General features: G+C 41.9%; 1 protein-coding gene across 3 annotated transcripts in view; it reads left to right on the plus strand.

Moving 5' to 3' along the window:
* washc4 (WASH complex subunit 4) overlaps positions 1-21377 on the plus strand; it is a 112111-nt gene that overhangs the window by 35450 nt on the left and 55284 nt on the right. For all 3 annotated transcript variants that reach the window (XM_063072231.1, XM_063072232.1, XM_063072230.1), the window contains exons 4-19: positions 199-264; positions 360-405; positions 5722-5789; positions 7257-7339; positions 7927-7969; positions 8141-8244; positions 10248-10368; positions 10768-10891; positions 12209-12336; positions 12429-12589; positions 15058-15184; positions 15924-16049; positions 19637-19744; positions 20487-20633; positions 20855-20934; positions 21016-21121. In XM_063072231.1, the coding sequence (XP_062928301.1) occupies positions 199-264; positions 360-405; positions 5722-5789; positions 7257-7339; positions 7927-7969; positions 8141-8244; positions 10248-10368; positions 10768-10891; positions 12209-12336; positions 12429-12589; positions 15058-15184; positions 15924-16049; positions 19637-19744; positions 20487-20633; positions 20855-20934; positions 21016-21121 (1638 nt within the window). The remainder of the gene's footprint in view (positions 1-198; positions 265-359; positions 406-5721; positions 5790-7256; positions 7340-7926; positions 7970-8140; positions 8245-10247; positions 10369-10767; positions 10892-12208; positions 12337-12428; positions 12590-15057; positions 15185-15923; positions 16050-19636; positions 19745-20486; positions 20634-20854; positions 20935-21015; positions 21122-21377) is intronic.

Consider the following 21377-nt stretch of genomic DNA (forward strand, 5'->3'; position numbering starts at 1 on the left):
TCTGGGTTCCTTATTTAATCTGTTTTAGTAAATTAGTTCAAAATCCTTGTAGAAGTGTCTTGTACTTGAGCCAGTCTTAACATTTAGGTATTAAGGTGTCAAAGCAGGTAACTTAGTAGTAAATGGTGGAGTTTAGTGCTGCTTGGAAATTGTGTTCTTGACCCGAATATTTGTTAATTGTGTGAAATTGTTTTGTAGGTGCTGAATAAAGTAATAACAGTTTATGCTGCTCTTTGCTGTGAAGTAAAAAAATTGAAATACGAGGTATGGGAAGTATCATTTTTGATTTTCATCTGTTTTCGAAAACAGTAACTGGCCTATTTGTGCTTTTCAAGTATCTGAATTGTTTTGTCTTCTAGGCTGAAACAAAATTTTATAATGGCCTTCTGTTTTATGGAGAAGGAGGTTAGTTGGATTTACTTCTAATGCAATTTATTAGTAGCAAATGCTTTTATATCTGTATATTCACAATCTAAACCTGGGTTATTATGCTCTGAAGTTACATGGAGTGTGAAGCGCAGATTCAAATATCGCTGTAATGATTGTACGTTCTAGTACTAATTGTTTGGCGACAATAAAGTATAAAGTGTGACTACAAATGCCAGAATTGGAGAAATACACAAAGTGCTGGAGAAACTCGGTGGCTCAGGCAGCATATGCTGTGATCTTTCTGTACTAGTGGGATATTTTGTCTGACACATTTACTACCTGTTGGCAAAAGTTGACTTGGGTCCATGTGATGTTGAATACATTTAGAAAAAAAAATTAACAGCCTGATTTCTCACTAGGTTAGAGGTCATGCAGCCTGTCAATCCGTCCAAAGGATTTGCCTGCCCCCAGCATTCTCCCACCACTCCTCCGCACTAAGGGCCAACTACAGAAGCCAGTTAGGCTACCAACCAACACATCTTTGGGAATTTGTAGGTACTGGTGCACCTAGGGGAAACCCAAGTGTCCACAGGGAACATGTTGAAATTTTCGTTATTTATTTTCTCCAACAGCGTTCTGAGAGGTGGGACTGCGCAGGCGTGTGACGTCGGGCTGTGCAGTGCGGCAGATTTAAAAGGAACAAAGCCTCATAGAGCGGGCAGCGTAGTTTGCGGGCTGCGGAGTGAGCCGGGAGCAGAGTGAAGACTTAAGGGCTTCGGCTCAATGGGCTTAGGCGGAAACGGGCGAGGCGAGGAAGGTTTGGCATTCATTTTCTGTTGTTATTTGAGGAGAGGGGCAGGATGAGTGTGAGGGCAGTTTGCTGTTCTCGGTGTCGGATGTGGGAGGCCCTGGAGTCTCCAAGCCTCCCGGACGTCTACATCTGCGCCAAGTGCATCGAGATGCAGCTCCTAAGGGACCGCGTTACGGAACTGGAGCTGCAGCTCGATGACCTTCGTCTGGTCAGGGAGAGTGAGGAGGTGATAGAGAGGAGTTGCAGGCAGGTGGTCACGCCGGGGCCACGGGAGGCAGACAAGTGGGTCACGGTTAGGAGGGGGAAGGGGAAAAGTCAGGTAATAGGGAGTACCCCGGTGGCTGTGCCCCTTAACAACAGGTACTCCTGTTTGAGTACTGCTGGGGGGGACAGCTTACCCGGGGGAAGCGACAGTGGCCGTGCCTCCGGCACAGAGTCTGGCCCTGTAGCTCAGAAGGGTAGGGCAAGGAAGAGGAGGGCAGTTGTGATAGGGGACTCAATAGTAAGGGGGTCAGATAGGCGATTCTGTGGACGCAGTCCAGAGACCCGGATGGTAGTTTGCCTCCCTGGTGCCAGGGTCTGGGATATTTCTGATCGTGTCCAAGATATCCTGAAGTGGGAGGGTGAGGAGCCAGAGGTCGTGGTACATATAGGTACCAATGACATAGGCAGGAAAAGGGATGAGGTCCTGAAAGGAGAATATAGGGAGTTAGTAAGGGAGTTGAGAAAAAGGACCGCAAAGGTAGTAATCTCGGGATTACTGCCTGTGCCACGCGACAGTGAGAGTAGGAATGCGATGAGGTGGAGGATAAATGCGTGGCTGAGGGATTGGAGCAGGGGGCAGGGATTCAAGTTTTTGGATCATTGGGACCTCTTTTGGCGCAGGCGTGACCTGTACAAAAAGGACGGGTTACACTTGAATCCTAGCGGGACCAATATCCTGGCAGGGAGATTAGCAGGGGCTACTGAGGTGACTTTAAACTAGAATGGTTGGGGGGTGGGAATCAAATTAAAGAGGCTAGGCGAGAGGAGGTTAGTTCACAACAGAGGGATGGGAACCAGTGCAGAGAGACAGAGGGGTGTAAAGTGAGGGTAGAAGCAAAAAGTACTAAGGAGAAAAGTAAAAGTGGCAGGCCGAAAAATCCAGGGCAAGCATTAAAAAGGGCCACTTTTCAACATAATTGTATAAGGGCTAAGGGAGTTGTAAAAGAGCGCCTGAAGGCTTTGTGTGTCAATGCAAGGAGCATTCGTAATAAGGTGAATGAATTGAAAGTGCAGATTGTTATTAATGATTATGACATAGTTGGGATCACAGAGACATGGCTCCAGGGTGACCAGGGATGGGAGCTCAATGTTCAGAGATATTCAATATTCAGGAGGGATAGACATGAAGGAAGGGGAGGTGGGGTGGCGTTGCTGGTTAAAGAAGAGATTAACGCAATAGAAAGGAAGGACATAAGCCGGGAAGATGTGGAATCGATATGGGTAGAGCTGCGTAACACTAAGGGGCAGAAGACGCTGGTGGGAGTTGTGTACAGGCCACCTAACAGTAGTAGTGAGGTCGGAGATGGTATTAAACAGGAAATTAGAAATGTGTGCAATAAAGGAACAGCAGTTATAATGGGCGACTTCAATCTACATGTAGATTGGGTGAACCAAATTGGTAAAGGTGCTGAGGAAGAGGATTTCTTGGAATGTATGCGGGATGGTTTTTTGAACCAACATGTCGAGGAACCAACTAGAGAGCAGGCTATTCTGGACTGGGTTTTGAGCAATGAGGAAGGGTTAATTAGCGATCTTGTCATGAGAGGCCCCTTGGGTGAGAGTGACCATAATATGGTGGAATTCTTCATTAAAATGGAGAGTGACATAGTTAATTCAGAAACAAAGGTTCTGAACTTAAAGACGGGTAACTTTGAAGGTATGAGACGTGAATTAGCTAAGATAGACTAGCAAATGACACTTAAAGGATTGACGGTGGATATGCAATGGCAAGCATTTAAAGGTTGCATGGATGAACTACAACAATTGTTCAACCCAGTTTGGCAAAAGAATAAATCAAGGAAGGTAGTGCACCCGTGGCTGACAAGAGAAATTAGGAATAGTATCAATTCCAAAGAAGAAGCATACAAATTAGCCAGAGAAAGTGGCTCACCTGAGGACTGGGAGAAATTCAGAGTTCAGCAGAGGAGGACAAAGGGCTTAATTAGGAAGGGGAAAAAAGATTATGAGAGAAAACTGGCAGGGAACATAAAAACAGACTGTAAAAACTTCTATAGATATGTAAAAAGGAAAAGACTGGTAAAGACAAATGTAGGTCCCCTGCAGACAGAAACAGGTGAATTGATTATGGGGAGCAAGGACATGGCAGACCAATTGAATAATTACTTTGGTTCTGTCTTCACTAAGGAGGACATAAATAATCTTCCAGAAATAGTAGGGGACAGAAGGTCCAGTGAGATGGAGGAGATTGAAGGCCGATAAATCCCCAGGGCCAGATGGTCTGCATCCTAGAGTGCTTAAGGAAGTAGCCCAAGAAATAGTGGATGCATTAGTGATAATTTTTCAAAACTCGTTAGATTCTGGACTAGTTCCTGAGGATTGGAGGGTGGCTAATGTAACTCCACTTTTTAAAAAAGGAGGGAGAGAGAAACCAGGGAATTATAGACCGGTTAGCCTAACGTCGGTGGTGGGGAAACTGCTGGAGTCAGTTATCAAGGATGTGATAACAGCACATTTGGAAAGCGGTGAAATGATCGGACAAAGTCAGCATGGATTTGTGAAAGGAAAATCAAGTCTGACGAATCTCATAGAATTTTTTGAGGATGTAACTGGTAAAGTGGATAGGGGAGAACCAGTAGATGTGGTATATTTGGATTTTCAGAAGGCTTTTGACAAGGTCCCACACAGGAGATTAGTGTGCAAACTTAAAGCACATGGTATTGGGGGTAAGGTATTGGTGTGGGTGGAGAATTGGTTAGCAGACAGGAAGCAAAGAGTGGGAATAAACGGGACCTTTTCAGAATGGCAGGCAGTGACTAGTGGGGTACCGCAAGGCTCAGTGCTGGGACCCCAGTTGTTTACAATATATATTAATGACTTGGATGAGGGAATTAAATGCAGCATCTCCAAGTTTGCGGATGACACGAAGCTGGGTGGCAGTGTTAGCTGTGAGGAGGATGCTAAGAGGATGCAGGGTGACTTGGATAGGTTGGGTGAGTGGGCAAATTCATGGCAGATGCAATTTAATGTGGATATATGTGAAGTTATCCACTTTGGTAGCAAAAATAGGAAAACAGATTATTATCTGAATAGTGGCCGATTAGGAAAAGGGGAGGTGCAATGAGACCTGGGTGTCATTATACACCAGTCATTGAAAGTGGGCATGCAGGTACAGCAGGCGGTGAAAAAGGCGAATGGTATGCTGGCATTTATAGCAAGAGGATTCGAGTACAGGAGCAGGGAGGTACTACTGCAGTTGTACAAGGCCTTGGTGAGACCACACCTGGAGTATTGTGTGCAGTTTTGGTCCCCTAATCTGAGGAAAGACATCCTTGCCATAGAGGGAGTACAAAGAAGGTTCACCAGATTGATTCCTGGGATGGCAGGACTTTCATATGAAGAAAGACTGGATAAACTGGGCTTGTACTCGTTGGAATTTAGAAGATTGAGGGGGGATCTGATTGAAACGTATAAGATCCTAAAGGGATTGGACAGGCTAGATGCAGGAAGATTGTTCCCGATGTTGGGGAAGTCCAGAACGAGGGGCCACAGTTTGAGGATAGAGGGGAAGCCTTTTAGGACCGAGATTAAGAAAAACTTCTTCACACAGAGAGTGGTGAATCTGTGGAATTCTCTGCCACAGGAAACAGTTGAGGCCAGTTCATTGGCTATATTTAAGAGGGAGTTAGATATGGCCCTTGTGGCTACGGGGGTCAGGGGGTATGGAGGGAAGGCTGGGGCGGGGTTCTGAGTTGGATGATCAGCCATGATCATAATAAATGGCGGTGCAGGCTCGAAGGGCCGAATGGCCTACTCCTGCACCTATTTTCTATGTTTCTATGTGCAGACACCACACAGACAGGGACTGAGGTCAGGATCAAACCTGACTGCTGGGAAGCTGTGAGGCAGCAGCGTCAACTTCATTCCATCTTCTTGGAGCTTCATCTCTGCTCTCTGTTGGAATTGACTTTATCCACCAGTAATTAGGACTCTTCACTTTACTTGCTTTAAAACCAACGCTATTATGCTGCTGCACAACAATCTGATAACCATTTTGCTGGTTCTGTGTGCAGCTATATTGTATTTTGCCAATATCAAAGCAGTGTCTTGAATTTTTAGACCAGAGGTCTATCAGTAGCTGTTATGTTTATTAATTCTGCTACATTGATTTTTTTTTTCTGGTCAGTAACTTGTTAGAATGCACAAAAGCAGCTTGGGAGAAGGTACAGTGTATGATTCTGTAAGCATCCGATCTCTGTTTCCTTGTTCCCCTAAATCAGCAATCCAGAGGGATCCAACAATGTTGCTTTCTGTTTTAGTCACAGATTCAAGTATGGCTGAAGGGGAGTCGCAGGTCCAGATGGGCAGATTTATTTCTTTCTTGCAGGTATGCCTTTGTCCATTCAGTTGTTTCAGAAGATCATGAGCATTTATGATGGGTTGTCATGGCTTGTGTGGGGGAAGAGAGTGACGTTGGACAGATGGACACTTTGCAGCAACAAATGTAATACCAGGATAGTATGTTTGCTGTCTGGTACCAAAAAAAGAACATAACTAAGTTTCTCCAGGTGTCCCAGGGTGGGGAGGGGGAAGTGTGGGCTGGTGTTGAGGATAACATTGATGGACCTTGTTGATTACAATGAAAAGGGCAGAAGGGTGTGTGTGGTCCTGCAGGTAAGCTGTGGGAATTTAAAGCACACTGCTGTAAAACTCCAGTAATCCACTGTCTGACTGTTTGGCATGTGGCTCGTGAAATCTTTTCTATGCTCCTTTTTTACTTGCATGGTTCACTGAAAATATATTGTCCTGTAGAGTTACATCTGGAAAGAAGTGCATGACATCTAATAGTCCAGAAAATCTGCCAGTCTGGCATCAATGAAGTCCTGAGTTTGCTAGACTTATTCATTTATTTGGCAATACAGCACAGTAACAGTTTCTTCTGTCCCAGTGAGCCCATGTGACCAAATAACCTAGCGACCCATACCATACGTCTTTGGAATTGGACCCGTGTCGCTGCTGCTGTAATGTCATTATTGTTATTTGGATTATTATGGTTTTACTGGAGCACTTCTGATGGCTTACATTTTGGTTTCCAAATACACAGGGCATAAGATGGTGGGTAGTGGATTTGAACAGAAGTGTGGATGGAGGGGTTGTAGGGGCTGTATATTCCTGGGCTATCAAGACTGGTACTGTGCAAGGTTCAACTTTAATCACTGCAACTGATTGCACTGCAATTGGTCAATTGGTAAAGGTTTGTTAGATGGGTATGAGAATGAAACTCAGTGATTTCGGAATGCAGGGAGGGAGATTTGCATGTGGAAGGTAGGGAAATAACAAATAGAAAGGGAACAGCAGAGGAAATTGAAGCTAGGCACTGCTCACTTGTATACACTTTATCGTCAACCAGAACATAAAGCTGAAAGCTAGACACTGATAGGCATTGAAGAAATTACAACCTGTACGAACAAAGCAGAATCACTTGTTTGCCCACATCTTTTCCAAGGTGTCAGGCCCTCTTTGCCACATTACAGGAAAGATGAGATAGGTCAAGGGAAGGTTGGAACAGGGAAAATGGATATAGCTGGAATTTCTTCTGCTCAAACAGAGAAGACTGCCATACTCAACCTTAAAAAGTGGTGATGAGGAAGGCTTTATTTTCCAGAACAGGTCAGTGATGTAGATTATGAACATTTTTTCTCTAGTATAGTAGGAATCTAACTTGTTATAATGGGATTTTGGAAAGTGAGGTTGGCGTGTTAAGAAATGTGTTAGGGTATATGGTTTGTGACCATTGAGTTAGTAAATAGAAGAGTTTGAAGAAGTAACTAAAATAAATTGTTCTCACTTTTAGGAGTTGTCCTGTTTTACTACAAGGTGTTATGAGGTGATAATGAATATTGTTCAACAGCTGGCTTCACTCTACACCAGCAGTAAGTAAGTAAATTTCCATTGTATCGTAAACCGTTGGAGGAACTGATGAGAGAAGAATTTAGAAACAACCCTACTTTTACTCTGTGCTGAGGAATATTGGGTATGGGGGAATTAAATAATACCCTCATGCTATAACAATTGGACTTTGCCTATAAATTATTATAATTCCCATCAATTTCCCAAATCAGTCATTCTGAGATCCACAAGCAGAACTGTACCATACGAAATGAGAGGTGACTTAACAATTATCTGGGAGTGAGAGAAATGAAATTTTCTTAAAATCAAGATAATCTAAAAGTATACAATCACAAAAAAAATGTAGATTATGCTTCAACAGAAAGGAGATCCTCCTTGTAATTAATGTTTATCTTTCTTTCTCAACTTCTGCATTGAATTCTGCATCCTGAATGTTGTGTGATCCTCACACAAGTAGTGAGGTGTGGACCGTTTAGCTCTGGGTTTTTGACCAGAGTTTAGGCCAAGTTTCTGTTCATTGTGAATTATTTTAATTCTTTATCCCCGCTTTTTATTGTAGAAATAAAGTCATATCCATTATAAATAAACTTGTATTACTGTTGTCTTTCCCTTAGGGCTGCTCCAAAAATCATAGAAACAACAGGGGTTCACTTCCAGGCAAGCCATCGTTCTTTTTCAAATTATGTTTAAAAGACTTAGTAACTTGGTCTATGTTATTTTAAAGTACATCACTATAATCTGTGTCAAAGCATTGTTAGGAGATGTGCTTAAATAGGCAGTTGGTCTGTTGATGAAGTAATGCTGCCAACTGTACAAATATTGTTGCAGACTGTGTATGAACACCTAGGGGAATTGCTGACTGTCCTCCTCACTTTGGATGAAATAATTGAGAATCACGTCACTCTGAAGGACCACTGGATCACATACAAAAGGTTAGAATGTACTAAATGCAAAAGGTTTCGCTGGTGTATGATTCACTTGAAAATTACATTAGTTTACTAACTAATTTAGTGTTGCAGGCATGGTTTTGTCTGTTGCATGGTACAATTCTCACCTGAAGTGGCTATTGAAGAAGTATGTGTATTTCCTAGAAGGTGCAAGAACAAGTCAGGCAGGTTAGTGTCATGCATGACGACCGTTTGGTTCATGGTGCTGAGCTTTGCCTGAGCTGGTAAGTGTGTGGGAGGATCAAAGAGGAACACAACTTTGCAACTGCTAAATTTAAAAACATGGAACAACATCACTGTGAAATGTTCATTTCAGAGGTTAATGAAGCAGGGGAAACATAACATTTAAGAATTTTAACTTGAGCTGATAAGAATTTGAATTGTGGAGATGTTTCCTTCAGTGGGGGAGTCGAGGACCAGAGAGCGGAGCCTCAGAATAGAAAGATGTCCTTCAGAACAGGATGACAGGATACCACTTAATTGGGGCAGAAGACTGTTGCCCAACAATTTCTAAGTAGCATCAGTTGTGTGCACTTGCATGGCCATTAGACAGTACACTGTGCTTAGAGCAATCATTTTTAAAAAATAGTAACAATTGTATGTATTTGTGTTCAAATGCAGTTATTTTTGTCACTGATAGTTGGCAAGAAATAAGCAATAGGACAATTCGGAAACAAGAGAAAATCTGCAGATGCTGGAAATCCGAACAACGCACACAAAATGTTGCCTGGCCTGCTGAATTTCTCCAGCATTTTGTGTGTGTTGATAGGATAATTCGGGACTTGTTTTGGTCACTGCTGTTTCTTGCATTCAGCTTTGGAGATGCCAGAAACAGCTGGGAGTGAAAGTTAAATGATTTCACTACTTCAACTTTGGAATTACAAAGGTATCACAGTTAGACTGAATGTTACAATAAAAATCAAGATTTGGAGGATGCAGTCATCTAAAGCATTGTATGAAGGCAGGCCTTTATCTGCACTATAGGTATCTGTGTTGATTTGGTTAGTTTACAGTCAATCACGGCAGATTAATTCCTCCATCAATAACTATTAGACAATAATTCAGTTTTATAGTATTATGGAAGTATGTCTTTGGGCTGTGGGAGGAAACACACACATTCCATGGGGAGGATGTACAGACTCCTTATTGACAAACAACTCTGGAACGCTCAGAGCTGTAATAGTTGCTAACCGCTACGCTACCGTGGCACCCTTGACCAGAATCCACTGTATTTAAAGCAGAGATTGATAGGTTCTTGGTTAGTAAGGGTGTCAAAAGTTACAGGAAGAAGGGAGGGGAATAGAATTGAGAGGGATAATAAATCAGCCATAGTAGAATGAGCTGAGCGGCTTAATTTTGCTCCAACGTCTTATGGTATCATGATAACATTTTTGAATTGTGGGGGGGGGGGAGAGCAGAAACAGGGGTAAAAGAAGAGCCAGAAGGTAAGTCTTTAAGAGGACAGAAGGGTGAAATATTCAAATGGAAAAAGCAATGGCAATGGGGTAGGTAAATGAAGTAGCAGAATCATAATCTGAGTCAACCTATGAGTCAAGAGACTGCTATGTGTGAGCTGTCTGAAACAGGACCATGCACTTGCTACATATCATTACCAACAACTTTAAAAAAACATTATAAACAAAGAAAACAAAACTGGGAAAATAGTCATTGCAATTGGCTTCTTAATTTTGTGGCCATTCAGTTAATTATATATTTTGAATTTTTTGACGACTCTGTTTTGGTAGTTGAATATTGGTTTTACTACTGCTAGATAGTTGCAAGTGTAGCTCTGGTTCCTCAGTGCATTCCCAGAAAGGAGTGCACAGGCTATGTTGCTAGGTTTTTATTTGCATTTTTGAAATTTCTTTAAAGATGTAATCATTTTAAGAAAGTCATCCTCACTTATTGCCGGTATTTAAAGTAGGTTGCACTGTTAAATATGATGCACTGTATTTAAAAGCATTTATAAGTGTGTTTCTGATATGTAGGTTACTGAAATCAGTCTATCACAATCCATCGAAATTTGGAATGGCTGAGGAAAAACTGAAACCATTTGAAAAGTTACTGTTAAAACTGGAGCAGCAGTTGCTAAGTAGGAGGATTTTTCAGGTTAGTGTATTTGTATACCACAGCAAACCTCTAAACTGCAGGAAATCTATTTTATTGTGAGCATGGTAATGTAAGAACTAGCAATAGAGCATTCTGCCACTGATGACAAGGTGATGTTTGACATACTGCTGTGTAGAGAATTGAAATATTTCACTATAAAATGTTCTATAATCACTTTACTGAATTGTTTCTACTTGTAACATGGAGTCGATCTTTTACCTCAAGTTTATTGTTCTGCCGTGCCTCCAGAAGCCCTTGCACTTCTGATATTTGATCTGCAGTGAAACAAATTATCTTCCACATCTTTTTTCAATGACAGTTTTATATATTTTATGCAGTTCATTCAAATGGAGTAATGTCTTAGAGTACAACATTCTGTTAATTTCATTTATTGTGCAGGCCTGTGTTGAACAACAGTTTGACAAAATAAATGAACCAACCTCTGTCTCAAAAAATAGCACATTTGCAGAAGAGTTTGCCCACAATATTCGCACTATTTTCAGCAATGTGGAATCAAAGCTCGGTAAGATGGTTATGCTTCATTGTACATGTTAGTCTCTTTGAATGTGTAACTGGTTACTGAATGCTGTGGTCTGAAGCCAAATTTGATTATTCTGATGTTATATTTTATTTATTCCTGATGATCGTGTTCCAACCCCATATCCTCCAGCATTTGAGCACTGATCTTCACCCCTGTAATTTCTCCCATGGTTTATCTGCTATCCATCTGCAGGAAATATATTTTATATATACTCATCTATCCATGCATTACCTCTGGGTTTGACTATTCTAATTCAATGCTGGTTGGCCTGCTATTTTTTTTCATCAAACCTGAGGTCTCTAAAACAGCCTATATCCTACTTCTGATTAATAAGATCATAGCATATAGGAACAGAATTAGGCCATTTGGCCCATCAAGTCTGCTCTGTCATCTGATACTAGCTTATTTCCCGCTCAATCCTATTTTCTCCATATAAAAATACATATCAATGTTGCGCATGCTGAATTAGATTTCCCCAACCATATTTAAAGTTCTCACCATCCTCTTCAGATTGTTCTGTGGATATACTCTGGCTTGTAATCTCCCTTAACCCAACCGTGTGTGTAAAATTCTGGTCTATTAGCTGTGCCCAGTTAAATTGTTATACCATTGCCAGCCATGCCTGTAGCTGTGTAAGGCTTGAGTTGACTTTCAAACCTCAGTCCCTTTAACCTACCTATTTAAAAAGTATCTTAAAAATTCCTTTTTCACACCCCTTTTATTGACCTGCTCTGGTATCTCCTTTTGTGCAAGATTTTGTTCTATCAATGGTCCTATGTAATATATTGAAATGCAGTGTTTTACTACGTTAACTGCTTATACAATTGGATGTTTCTTCATTGTTCCTAGTCCATAGTCCTTTAGATATTGGCCTTAATTTTCGATCAGGTAGGCAATCCCAAATGTAGAATTTGTGATTCAGAACACATATTAAACAGTGACCTTGGGTATACATTTTCCCCACAACTAAAGGATCTATCTTTGGCATTCCAGTTTCCTCTCAGTCCCAAAGATCTGTTGGTTGGGAGGTTAATTGGCCAAAGCAAAATAGCCCTGGTGTAATTGGGGGAGCGGGGGCAGTAGAATCAGGGAAGGAGTAGTGGTGAATGCAGGAGGAAAATTGGGGTTAGTATAAATGCGTCTTGATGAGCACCATGGCCGAGCCATGGGGAGAGCCTGTTTCTGGGCTGCATTGCTCAGATTCTACATATTTGTCATGTTTGATTCTGTGTTCTGTGCTGATTTAATCTGTGATTGAATCTTTAACTATTGTAAATTTTCTTCTTGTATTTGCATCAGGAGAGCCTTCAGAGATTGATCAGCGGGAAAAATATACTAGCATTTGTGCACTGTTTGTGTTACACTTCCAGATTTTCCGGACATTAGATAAAAAATTGTACAAATCATTGCTAGATGTTTGCAAAAAGGTAAGCAGTAAGTATGTACTATTATTAGAATGTTGTCAGATATATCAGATGTTGTTATTGGACTGTTGACCTTCCTGCTTGGCTCATTCCAGGTACCTGCCATCACACTTGCAGCCAATATTATCTGGTATGCTGACCAGTTCTTGATGGATAAAATGGCATCAGCGGCAAAGGGTACTGAGAAAAAAAATCTGCAATCTATTAAAGTCCAGAGAGAAACCTTCCTACAGCAGAAGACCCAGACTCTGTCCAAGTAGGTCTAAGTCCACTGTGTCTATATATAAGCAAGGGTAACATGGGGATTTCACAGCCAGCAAGCTTCCAGTTGTGTTGCCTAAAAACATGCTTCTATTGGCAAGCCAGTTCCAATCGAAGCTTGAACTTCATCCTGGATCCATGCATCTTTACCTTCTGAATCAACCTGCCTTGAGACCCTTTGTCAAATGCCTTAACGTCCAAGTAGATAATATCCACTTCTGTACACTTTTCTGGCAACTTTTTCACCTCAAAAAAGCTCAAGTTTGTAAGACATGACCTGCCCTGCACAAAGCCATACTGGCTGTTCCTAAGAAGCATGTGTACCACTTTCCACAAGAATGATCTCATGAAGGAACAGATGGCATTGTGGCCAGGTTTGCAGGCAGTACAAAGATGGGTGGAGGGACTTGTGGTGTTGCGTAGGCAGAGAGTCTAGAAGATTTGGATGGGCTGAGTGAGAGAGTGCGCAAAAAATGACAGACGGAATACAGTGTAGAGAAGTGTGAGGTTATGCACTTTGATAGGAAGAAAAAGAGTTGTAGACTTTTTTCCTTTATGGGGGTGGAATTCAGAAATTGGAAATTGGAGTTATTGTTCAGGATTCCTTCAAAGTTAACTTGCAGATTGAGTCGATAGTAAAAAAGGCATTGCAATGTTGGCATTGATTTTAAAGGGCTTGAATATAAAAGCAATGATATACTGCTGCAATTTTATAAGATGTTGATCAGACCACATTTGAAATAATGATGAGGAATTTTAGGCCCCGTATTTAAGGAACAATGTACAGCTCTGGGTAAAGAGTCCAGAGCAGGCTCACAGAATGATCACAGGAATGAAAAGCTTAAATGTATGAAGGGTGTGTGATGTCTCTGCACCTTTACTCGATGGAATTCAGAAGGATGAGAGGATACCTCCTTGAAACCTACTGAATACAGAAAGGACTGGGTAGAGTATACATTGAGATGATCTTCCCATAATAGGAGAATTTAGGATCCGAGGGCATCCCTTCAAAACTGAGATGAGGAGGAATTTGTTCAGCAAGAGGATGGTGAATCTGTGGAAAATATTGCCACAGGGTGGTGAAGACCAAGTCATTGGTGTATTTAAGAAAGAGATTGATAGGTTCTTGATTGGTAAGGGAGTGGACATTTGATGACAATGCAGGAGAAGCAGGTAGAAAAAAATCGACCATGATTAAATGGCAGACCATATTCGATGAGCCAAATGACTTGATTCTGTTCCTCTGTCTTATGGAGTATCAGTACCCTCGGTTAAATTAGAATATCCAACAAGAGAGACATATCTGGTTGAGGAGAAAATGATTGAATTTGCTAAAACATTTGAAAGAAGTAAACCCAAGTTTTAAATTTGGATAAAGTGAAGATTAGATTATGAAAACACACAGTCCTCGTTTATTGTCATTTAGAAATGCATGCATGCATTAAGAAATGATACAGTGTTCCTCCAGAGTGATATCACAGAAAACAGGACAAACCAAAGATTGACACTGACAAAACCTCATAATTATAACATATAGTTACAGCAGTGCAAAGCAATATCATAATTTGATAAAGATCAGACCATGGGCACATTAAAAAAAGTCTCAAGGCCCGATCGATTCCCGAGTCCCCAATAGCAGGCGGCAAAAGGGAGAAACTCCCTGCCATAAACCTCCAGGCACCGACAACTGCCGATGCATTGGAAGCAGCCGACCACACCCGACGCTGAGTCTGTCCATCTGAAAACTTCGAGCCTCCGACCAGCCCCTCTGATACAGCCTCCCGAGCGTCATCCTCTGCCGAGCACCTTCGACCTCGCCCCAGCCACCGAAACAAGCAAAGCTGAGGATTCGGGGCCTTCTGCTCCAGAGATTCCACAGTAACAGCGGTAGCGAAGCGGGCATTTCAGAAGTTTTTCCAGATGTTCCTCTGTACTCTCATGTCTGTCTCCATCAAATCAAAATTGTGCACGGTACCCTACTTGACAGGTTACAGATATCATTCACCAGAGAGGCCGCGCGCGCTGTGTCGCGCCGCCATCTTCTCCTCCTCCTCCTCCTACTTTGATCTAGATTGAAGATAAAGTAGCAATTAAGCACATTGGGCTGGACATGCCTATTCGCAGGAAAGTGGAGAAAAGTTCACAAAGGTTCAAGAGGGTACAAAGGACTGCCTGTAGAGTTAAGCAACTTTGTTCAAGAAAGGCTCTTGTCAAAGCAGATTCATTGTAGTTAGCTTCAGATGTTAATGAATGTGAGTCGATCAGCTATGATCTAACTGCACAAAGGAAAAGGTTTTGTGGGCTTAAGTGTCCTTGAGATACTGCACACAGCCAAACAGCTTGCACACACTGGATAACTGAAGAGAATAGTTTATGTGTACAGAGGACAGTAGAATTATAGGTACTACTTCTGCTGGTTTAATCTTTTGTAATTTTTAATCAAATAATATTATTATTTTGTAGAGATGTGCAGTCATATTACTTGTTTATAAGTTCATGGATGATGAAAATGGAATCCATCCTGTCCAAAGTGCAGAACGCGGACAACTTTGCAGAAGATCTGTCCAGCAGATGTAACATTTTTATACAGGTGATACTTTAAAACCTGCTAATGTCTTGACTGCTCAAAGTCAAGATCATGGATGTGGTTGGTGCAGAAAAAATAACAGATTTTTATCAAGAGTTTGGATTTCTTAAATCATGTAATATTCCAATTTTTGACAGCGAAAATGAAGAGTGCCTGTTGATAGTATGCAAATTGTCCAGCAATCTGTGGCAAGGAAGCGGTACCCCGTAACTACAATAGCCTCGTGCTGCTGGATCATTTAATTTCATTCTTTAATTTCCTTGTCTGTCTGTGCAGTTGGTGTAACTGTGCATTAAACTATTAATGTTGAGCTTGAAGAATAATATTTGTTGTAAATACCCCTTTGGTTAATCAGACTTATATTGAGCCAAAATTAAAGAGCTTGTAAAATCTTGGATCATTTGCTTTTAGCCAGTTTGTTATTAGTTGTTTAAAATTGCCTTTTTTTTGTTTTATTTACCATTGTCCTTTCTGCCTCTCCTTTAGCCTTATCCTTTTATGTAGCTGAATTAACTTGCACTCAATCCTTGATTCTGTAATTCTTAAATTGTTAAAGAATGTCCCCTTTCTGTCCTCAGCTCTCTTGATATTCAGTCATCTTGAGCAAAATTTTTTGATTAGATGCAGGACAAGTCTAACTAAGATTGTGGGCTACTATATTAATATCTTTGCATTGATGTTGTTTGCAGCTGACTATTATCTTGTGGATAACTAAATGTAACTGAACTCCTTTTGTCTTTAGGGTATTCTGTATGCAAACAGTCTCAGTAACATTGTCCGAACAACAATGAACTTGCACATGTCAATGCAGAAACCCTTAACCAAAACGTCAGTGAAAGCACTGTGCAGACTTGTGGAACTTCTAAAGGTCAGGCTTTAAAAATACATCCTCGGGTTCTTCACCTGTTGGTGAGAATTATCCATAAATCGGGATAGATTGGATAGACTGGGTTTGTTCTCACTGGGTCAGAGGAGATAGAAGTATAACCTTGTAGAGGTTTATAAAATTATAAAGAGCATAAATAGAATAGATACTCTGGGGATCTCCCATTCACTACCACCAACCTCATAGTTCCCACACCCCAAACCTCCCATTTCTACCTCCTACCCAAGATCCACAAACCCGCTTGCCCAGGTAGACCTATTGTTTCAGCTTGTTCATGCCCCTCTGAACTCACATCGGCATGCCTTGACTCTGTTTTATCCCCCAGGTTCAGCCTTCCCACCTACATCCGTGACATGTCACACGTTCTGGATCTTTTCTATGATTTCAGGTTCCCTGGCCCCCATCATCTTATTTTCACTACGGATGTCCAGTCCCCCATCAGGAAGGCCTCAAAACTCTTGGTTTTTTTTCTGGACACCAGTTCCCCTCCATCACCACTCTCCTCCACCTAGCGGAATGTCCTCACTCTAAATAATTTCTCCTTTGGCTCATCCCACTTCCTTCAAACAAATGGTGTTGCCATGGTTCCCAGCTATGCCTGCCTGTTTGTCAGCTACGTGGAACAGTCTGTGTTCCAAGCCTACACTAGTGACTGTCCTGCACTTTTCCCACGCTACATCGACGACTGCATTGGTGCTGCTTCATGCACCCGTGCTGAACTTGTTGATTTCATCCACTTTGTCTCCAACTTCCACCCTGCCCTCAAATTCACCTGGTCCATTTCCTTTCTCAATCTCACTGTTTCTATCTTTGGAGACAGCTTATCCACCGATGTCTATTATAAACCCTCGGACTCCCACAGCTATCTGGACTATACCTTATCCCTCCCTGTTACTTGTAAAAATACGATCCCCTTCTCTCAATTGCTCCGTCTCCTCTGCATCTGCTCTCAGGATGAGGCTTTTCATTCTAGAACGAAGGAGATGTCCTCCTTTTTCAAAGAAAGGGACTTCCCTTATTCCACCATCAATGCTGCCCTCAACCCCATCTCTTCCATTTCATGCGCATCTGCTTTTACCCCATCCTCCCACTGCCCTACCAGGGATAGGGTTCCTCTTGTCCTCACCTACCACCCCACCAGCCTCCGCGTCCTGCACACAATTCCTCAAAACTTCCGCCACTTCCAACAGGATCCCACCACCAAGCACCTCTTTCCCTACCCCCATCCCCACTTTCTGCTTTCCGCAGGGATCTATGCGACTCCCTTGTCCGTTCGTCCCTCCCACTGATCTCCCTCCTGGCATTTATCCTTTCAAGCGGAACAAGTGCAACACCTGCCCCTACACCTCCTCCCTCACCACCATTCAGGGCCCCAAACAGTCCTTCCAGGTGAGGCGACACTTCACCTGTGAGTCTGTTGGGATTATTTACTGTGTTTGGTGCTCTCGGTGTGACCTCCTGTTTATTGGTGAGATCCGATGTAGATTGGGAGAACGCTTCACCGAGCATCAACACTCCATCCGCCAGAAAAAGCAGAATGTCCCAGTGGCCACCCATTTTAACTCCACTTCCCATTCCCATTTGGATATGTCCATCCATGGCCTCCTCTACTGTTGTAATGAGGCCACACTCAGGTTGGAGGAGCAACACCTTGTATTCCATTAGGTAGCCTCTAGCCTGATGGCATGAAACTTCCAGTAATGCCCCTCACCTCCCCTCCTTCACCACTCCCCATCCCCTCTCCCCCCCCCACTCCTTGCCCATCCATTGCCTCCCTCTGGTGCTCCTCCCCCCTTTTTCTTTCTTCCATGGCCTTCTGTCTTTTTCACTAATCAACTTCCCAGTTCTTTACTTCATCCTTTTCCCTCCAGTTTTCACCTATCGCCTGGCATTTCCCTCTCCCCTCCCCCTCACCTTTTAAATCTACTCCTCAGCTTTTTTTCCTCCAGTCTGCCAAAGGGTTTCGACCCGAAACGTCGTCTGTACTTTTTTCTATAGACTCTGCCTGGCCTGCTGAGTTCCTCCAGTATTTTGTGTGTGTGGCTCTGATTTCCAGCACCTGCAGATTTTCGCAACATACATCAAAGTTGCTGGTGAACGCAGCAGGCCAAGCATGTGTGTTGCTTGAATTTCCAGCATCTGCAGAATTCCTGTTGTTTACCTGCAGATTTTCTCTTGTTTGTCAATGGAATAGATAGTTGGTCTTTCTCCCCCAGAGCTGAGGGGTCTAGAACTAAAATCTCCCACTTGGACTTTATTTATATTTCGGCACTGCACTTCCTCTGTAACTGTAGCACTATATTCTACATTCTGCTTTCATCTTTACTACCTCCAAGTACTTGCAAGCAGTAAGATCTGTTGTGATGACACGCAGACAGTTTCACTGTCTCAGTGCATGTGACAGTAATAAACTAATACCAATTCCGAGGTGAGAGAGGAGACAGTTAAACATACAAGGGGTATATTTTTTACACACAGAGGTTGGTGGATGTCTGAAATGAGGTGCTGCCTGCTATATTTCACGCCATACAAGACAGTAATAAAAATTCTGATTCTGAGGAGGTGGTAGATACAAGTGCAATAATGTTTGAAAGGTATTTGAAAAGGAATAGTGTGGAGGGATACAGGTCTGATGCAGACAAATGAGATTAGTGTAGGTGGGATGTCAGGGCTGGTTTCTGTGACATATGATTCTGAGCTTGTATGCCACTACTGCCCCTTCTGCTGGAATGGTATGTACCCAGAGATTGTGATAGAGGGGTTTGGCTGTGGAATACTATTCCAATAAAGAAACAATAAGACTGTAAGACAGCAGAATTAGGCCAATTGGCACATCAAGTCTGCTCTGCCATTTCATCATGGCTGATCCATTTTTTCTCTCAGACCCAGTCCGCTGCCTTCTCCCCATATCCCTTCATGCCTTGACTAATCAAGAATTTGTCAACCTCTGTCTTGAATATACGCAATAACTTGGCCTCCACAGCTGCCTGTGGCAATGAATTCCACAGATTCACCACTCTCTAGCTTAAAAAATTCCTCCTCATCTCCTTTCTAAGAGGACACCCATCTATTCTGAGGCTCCTCTGGTCATGAACTCTCCCACTATAGTAAACATCCTCTCCACATCCACTCTATCAAGATATTTACCCTAGATATTAGTGAGATTGACTGAGAATGACTCTGCTGGATCTGAATTCAGTGCCTGGATCTATACCAGGTGATCTGTCCTTGTTTAGCATCGCAGATTTTGCACAACAGCCTAGTTTGAGCTTTCAGAGCCCAGTTCAGAATCAACCAAGCTGCTTTGTCAGATTAGGGTTCCTTTCGCGAAGGAGATTGGTGAACTAAGTAGGTATTTGCAATAATCTGATGGGCCTGTTATTACCATTACTGTAACAAACTCTGGTTTATTTAGCTGAATTTAACCTCTACAAACTACAGTGATCTCTGGATTGTTAGTCTCAGTTACTTAAACACTGTTCCACAATTCCTGTATTTTTAACAATTTTTAGCTACTCATTTGATTTGTGCTTGTTGCAGTAAATAATTCTGAACATATTTTTCCCTAGGCAATTGAGCATACTGTGCACAGGAGGACCATGGTTATAGCTGATTCTGTCTGTCACATTGCTCAGTATCTTCAGCATCAGGCCCTCAATTCTATAGCTGTTGCAAAGGTTTGTATGTGTAGTTACTCTGTGTGTGCTTGTGTGTGTTTTCATTTAAACAGAAAACGCTGTGTAGGCCCTGCTGTATTTGCATTTCCCAGTGACATGTCTTGAATTTTGAATTATAATGTACTTTATATTGGTTATTTGGTCTTGGTGAGTTGGTCGCTTCTGACCTGAGGTAGTCAAAGCAAAGGTCATCACCTGCTTTCCACTTTATGAAAGGAAATGATGGAGCATCTTCAAAGAAATTTCCGACAAAAATTAAGATCATATAAACTTGTATAAGAGATTTTGCAGATTCTGGAAATCCAGAGTAACATACAAAATGCTGGAGGAGCTCAGTGGGTCAGGCAGCATCTATGGAAAGAAATAGAGTCAATGTTTTGGGGTGAAACTGCATCAGTAGAGTCTTCATGAAGTGTCTCAGTCCAAAACATCGATTATTTATTCCTTTTCATGGATGCTGCTTGACCTGCTGAGTTCCTGCATTTTGTATTAAAACAATGTAAATTTTAATTAAAATAAGTGGCTTCAATAGTGGGTTGCCTTGAGTCTTTTTTTTCACTCCAATTATTGCCAAAATAATACTAAGTGACTGGTAATGGCTTTAAAAATAATTGTGTTTGGACTTTAAAGTGCAAAATCAGAAATTGAAGAGGTCATCTATAATTTTTATCAGTCAATGTAGTGCTGCAGATTTAGACCAAGAAACAATTCTTTAAATAATAATTTGGGTATTTTGCTTCAGAAAAGAGTGATATCTGACAAGAAGTACAGTGAGCGACGTCTGGATGTGCTGTCGGCCCTTGTTTTGGCTGAAAATGCTCTCAATGGACCCAGTACTAAAGAGCGTAGACTTGTCGTCGCCCTATCATTGAGTGTAGGTACTCAAATGGTAAGAACGGTGTCTTTATTCTTGACATCAATAATAATTTTGTAATTCAAGTCATAATCAGTACGTTAAATATTACAGTTAAATTGAGCTGCAAAATCTGTGGGTTTAATGTGACAGTTGCTGGATTATATTTAAAATTCTGGGTTTTGTAGCCTTAGAATTTTTGCTGTGTGTAGCTGTTTGATCAACTTTATTGATGCATGTTGTTCTGTGCTGTGAAGAAAACGTTCCGTGATGAGGAGCTGCTGGTCTTGCACGTGGTGCTGAAGAAATTGGACTTGATCAGTGAGCTGAGGGAACGGTGAGTAGAGTTTAGTTGACATTTGCCTATAGTCTGTGTCGGACCAAGCAGCAGACTTTACCTCACTATTGCATTTTGCAGGATTCAACTTTTGTGCAATTGCAACTTCCTGTACTGGCATCGTGCCATATTCCCCATCTACTTGGATGATATTTATGACAGCGCTGTCGATTCTGCAAGAATACACGTAAGAACTGCAGATTTATTTATAACGAGGTATTTTGGATTAGTGGCAACGATAAGAGATGTATGCTACCTTTTTTCCAGTGTGATGAATACAATTAAACAAAGGCATCTTTTAAAGATGCAGTCCATGCTGATCATCAGGTATTAATCAGTACTAACCTCAGTTACTAGCATTTACCACGAAGTCTTCCATGCCTTGGCAATTTCAGTTCTCATGTAGATATACAGGTGTTATATTTCTAAAACCCAGGCAAGTA

The sequence above is a fragment of the Mobula hypostoma genome, chromosome 20 (genome assembly GCF_963921235.1).
Source record: "Mobula hypostoma chromosome 20, sMobHyp1.1, whole genome shotgun sequence".
In the NCBI taxonomy this organism is placed as follows: domain Eukaryota; kingdom Metazoa; phylum Chordata; class Chondrichthyes; order Myliobatiformes; family Myliobatidae; genus Mobula; species Mobula hypostoma.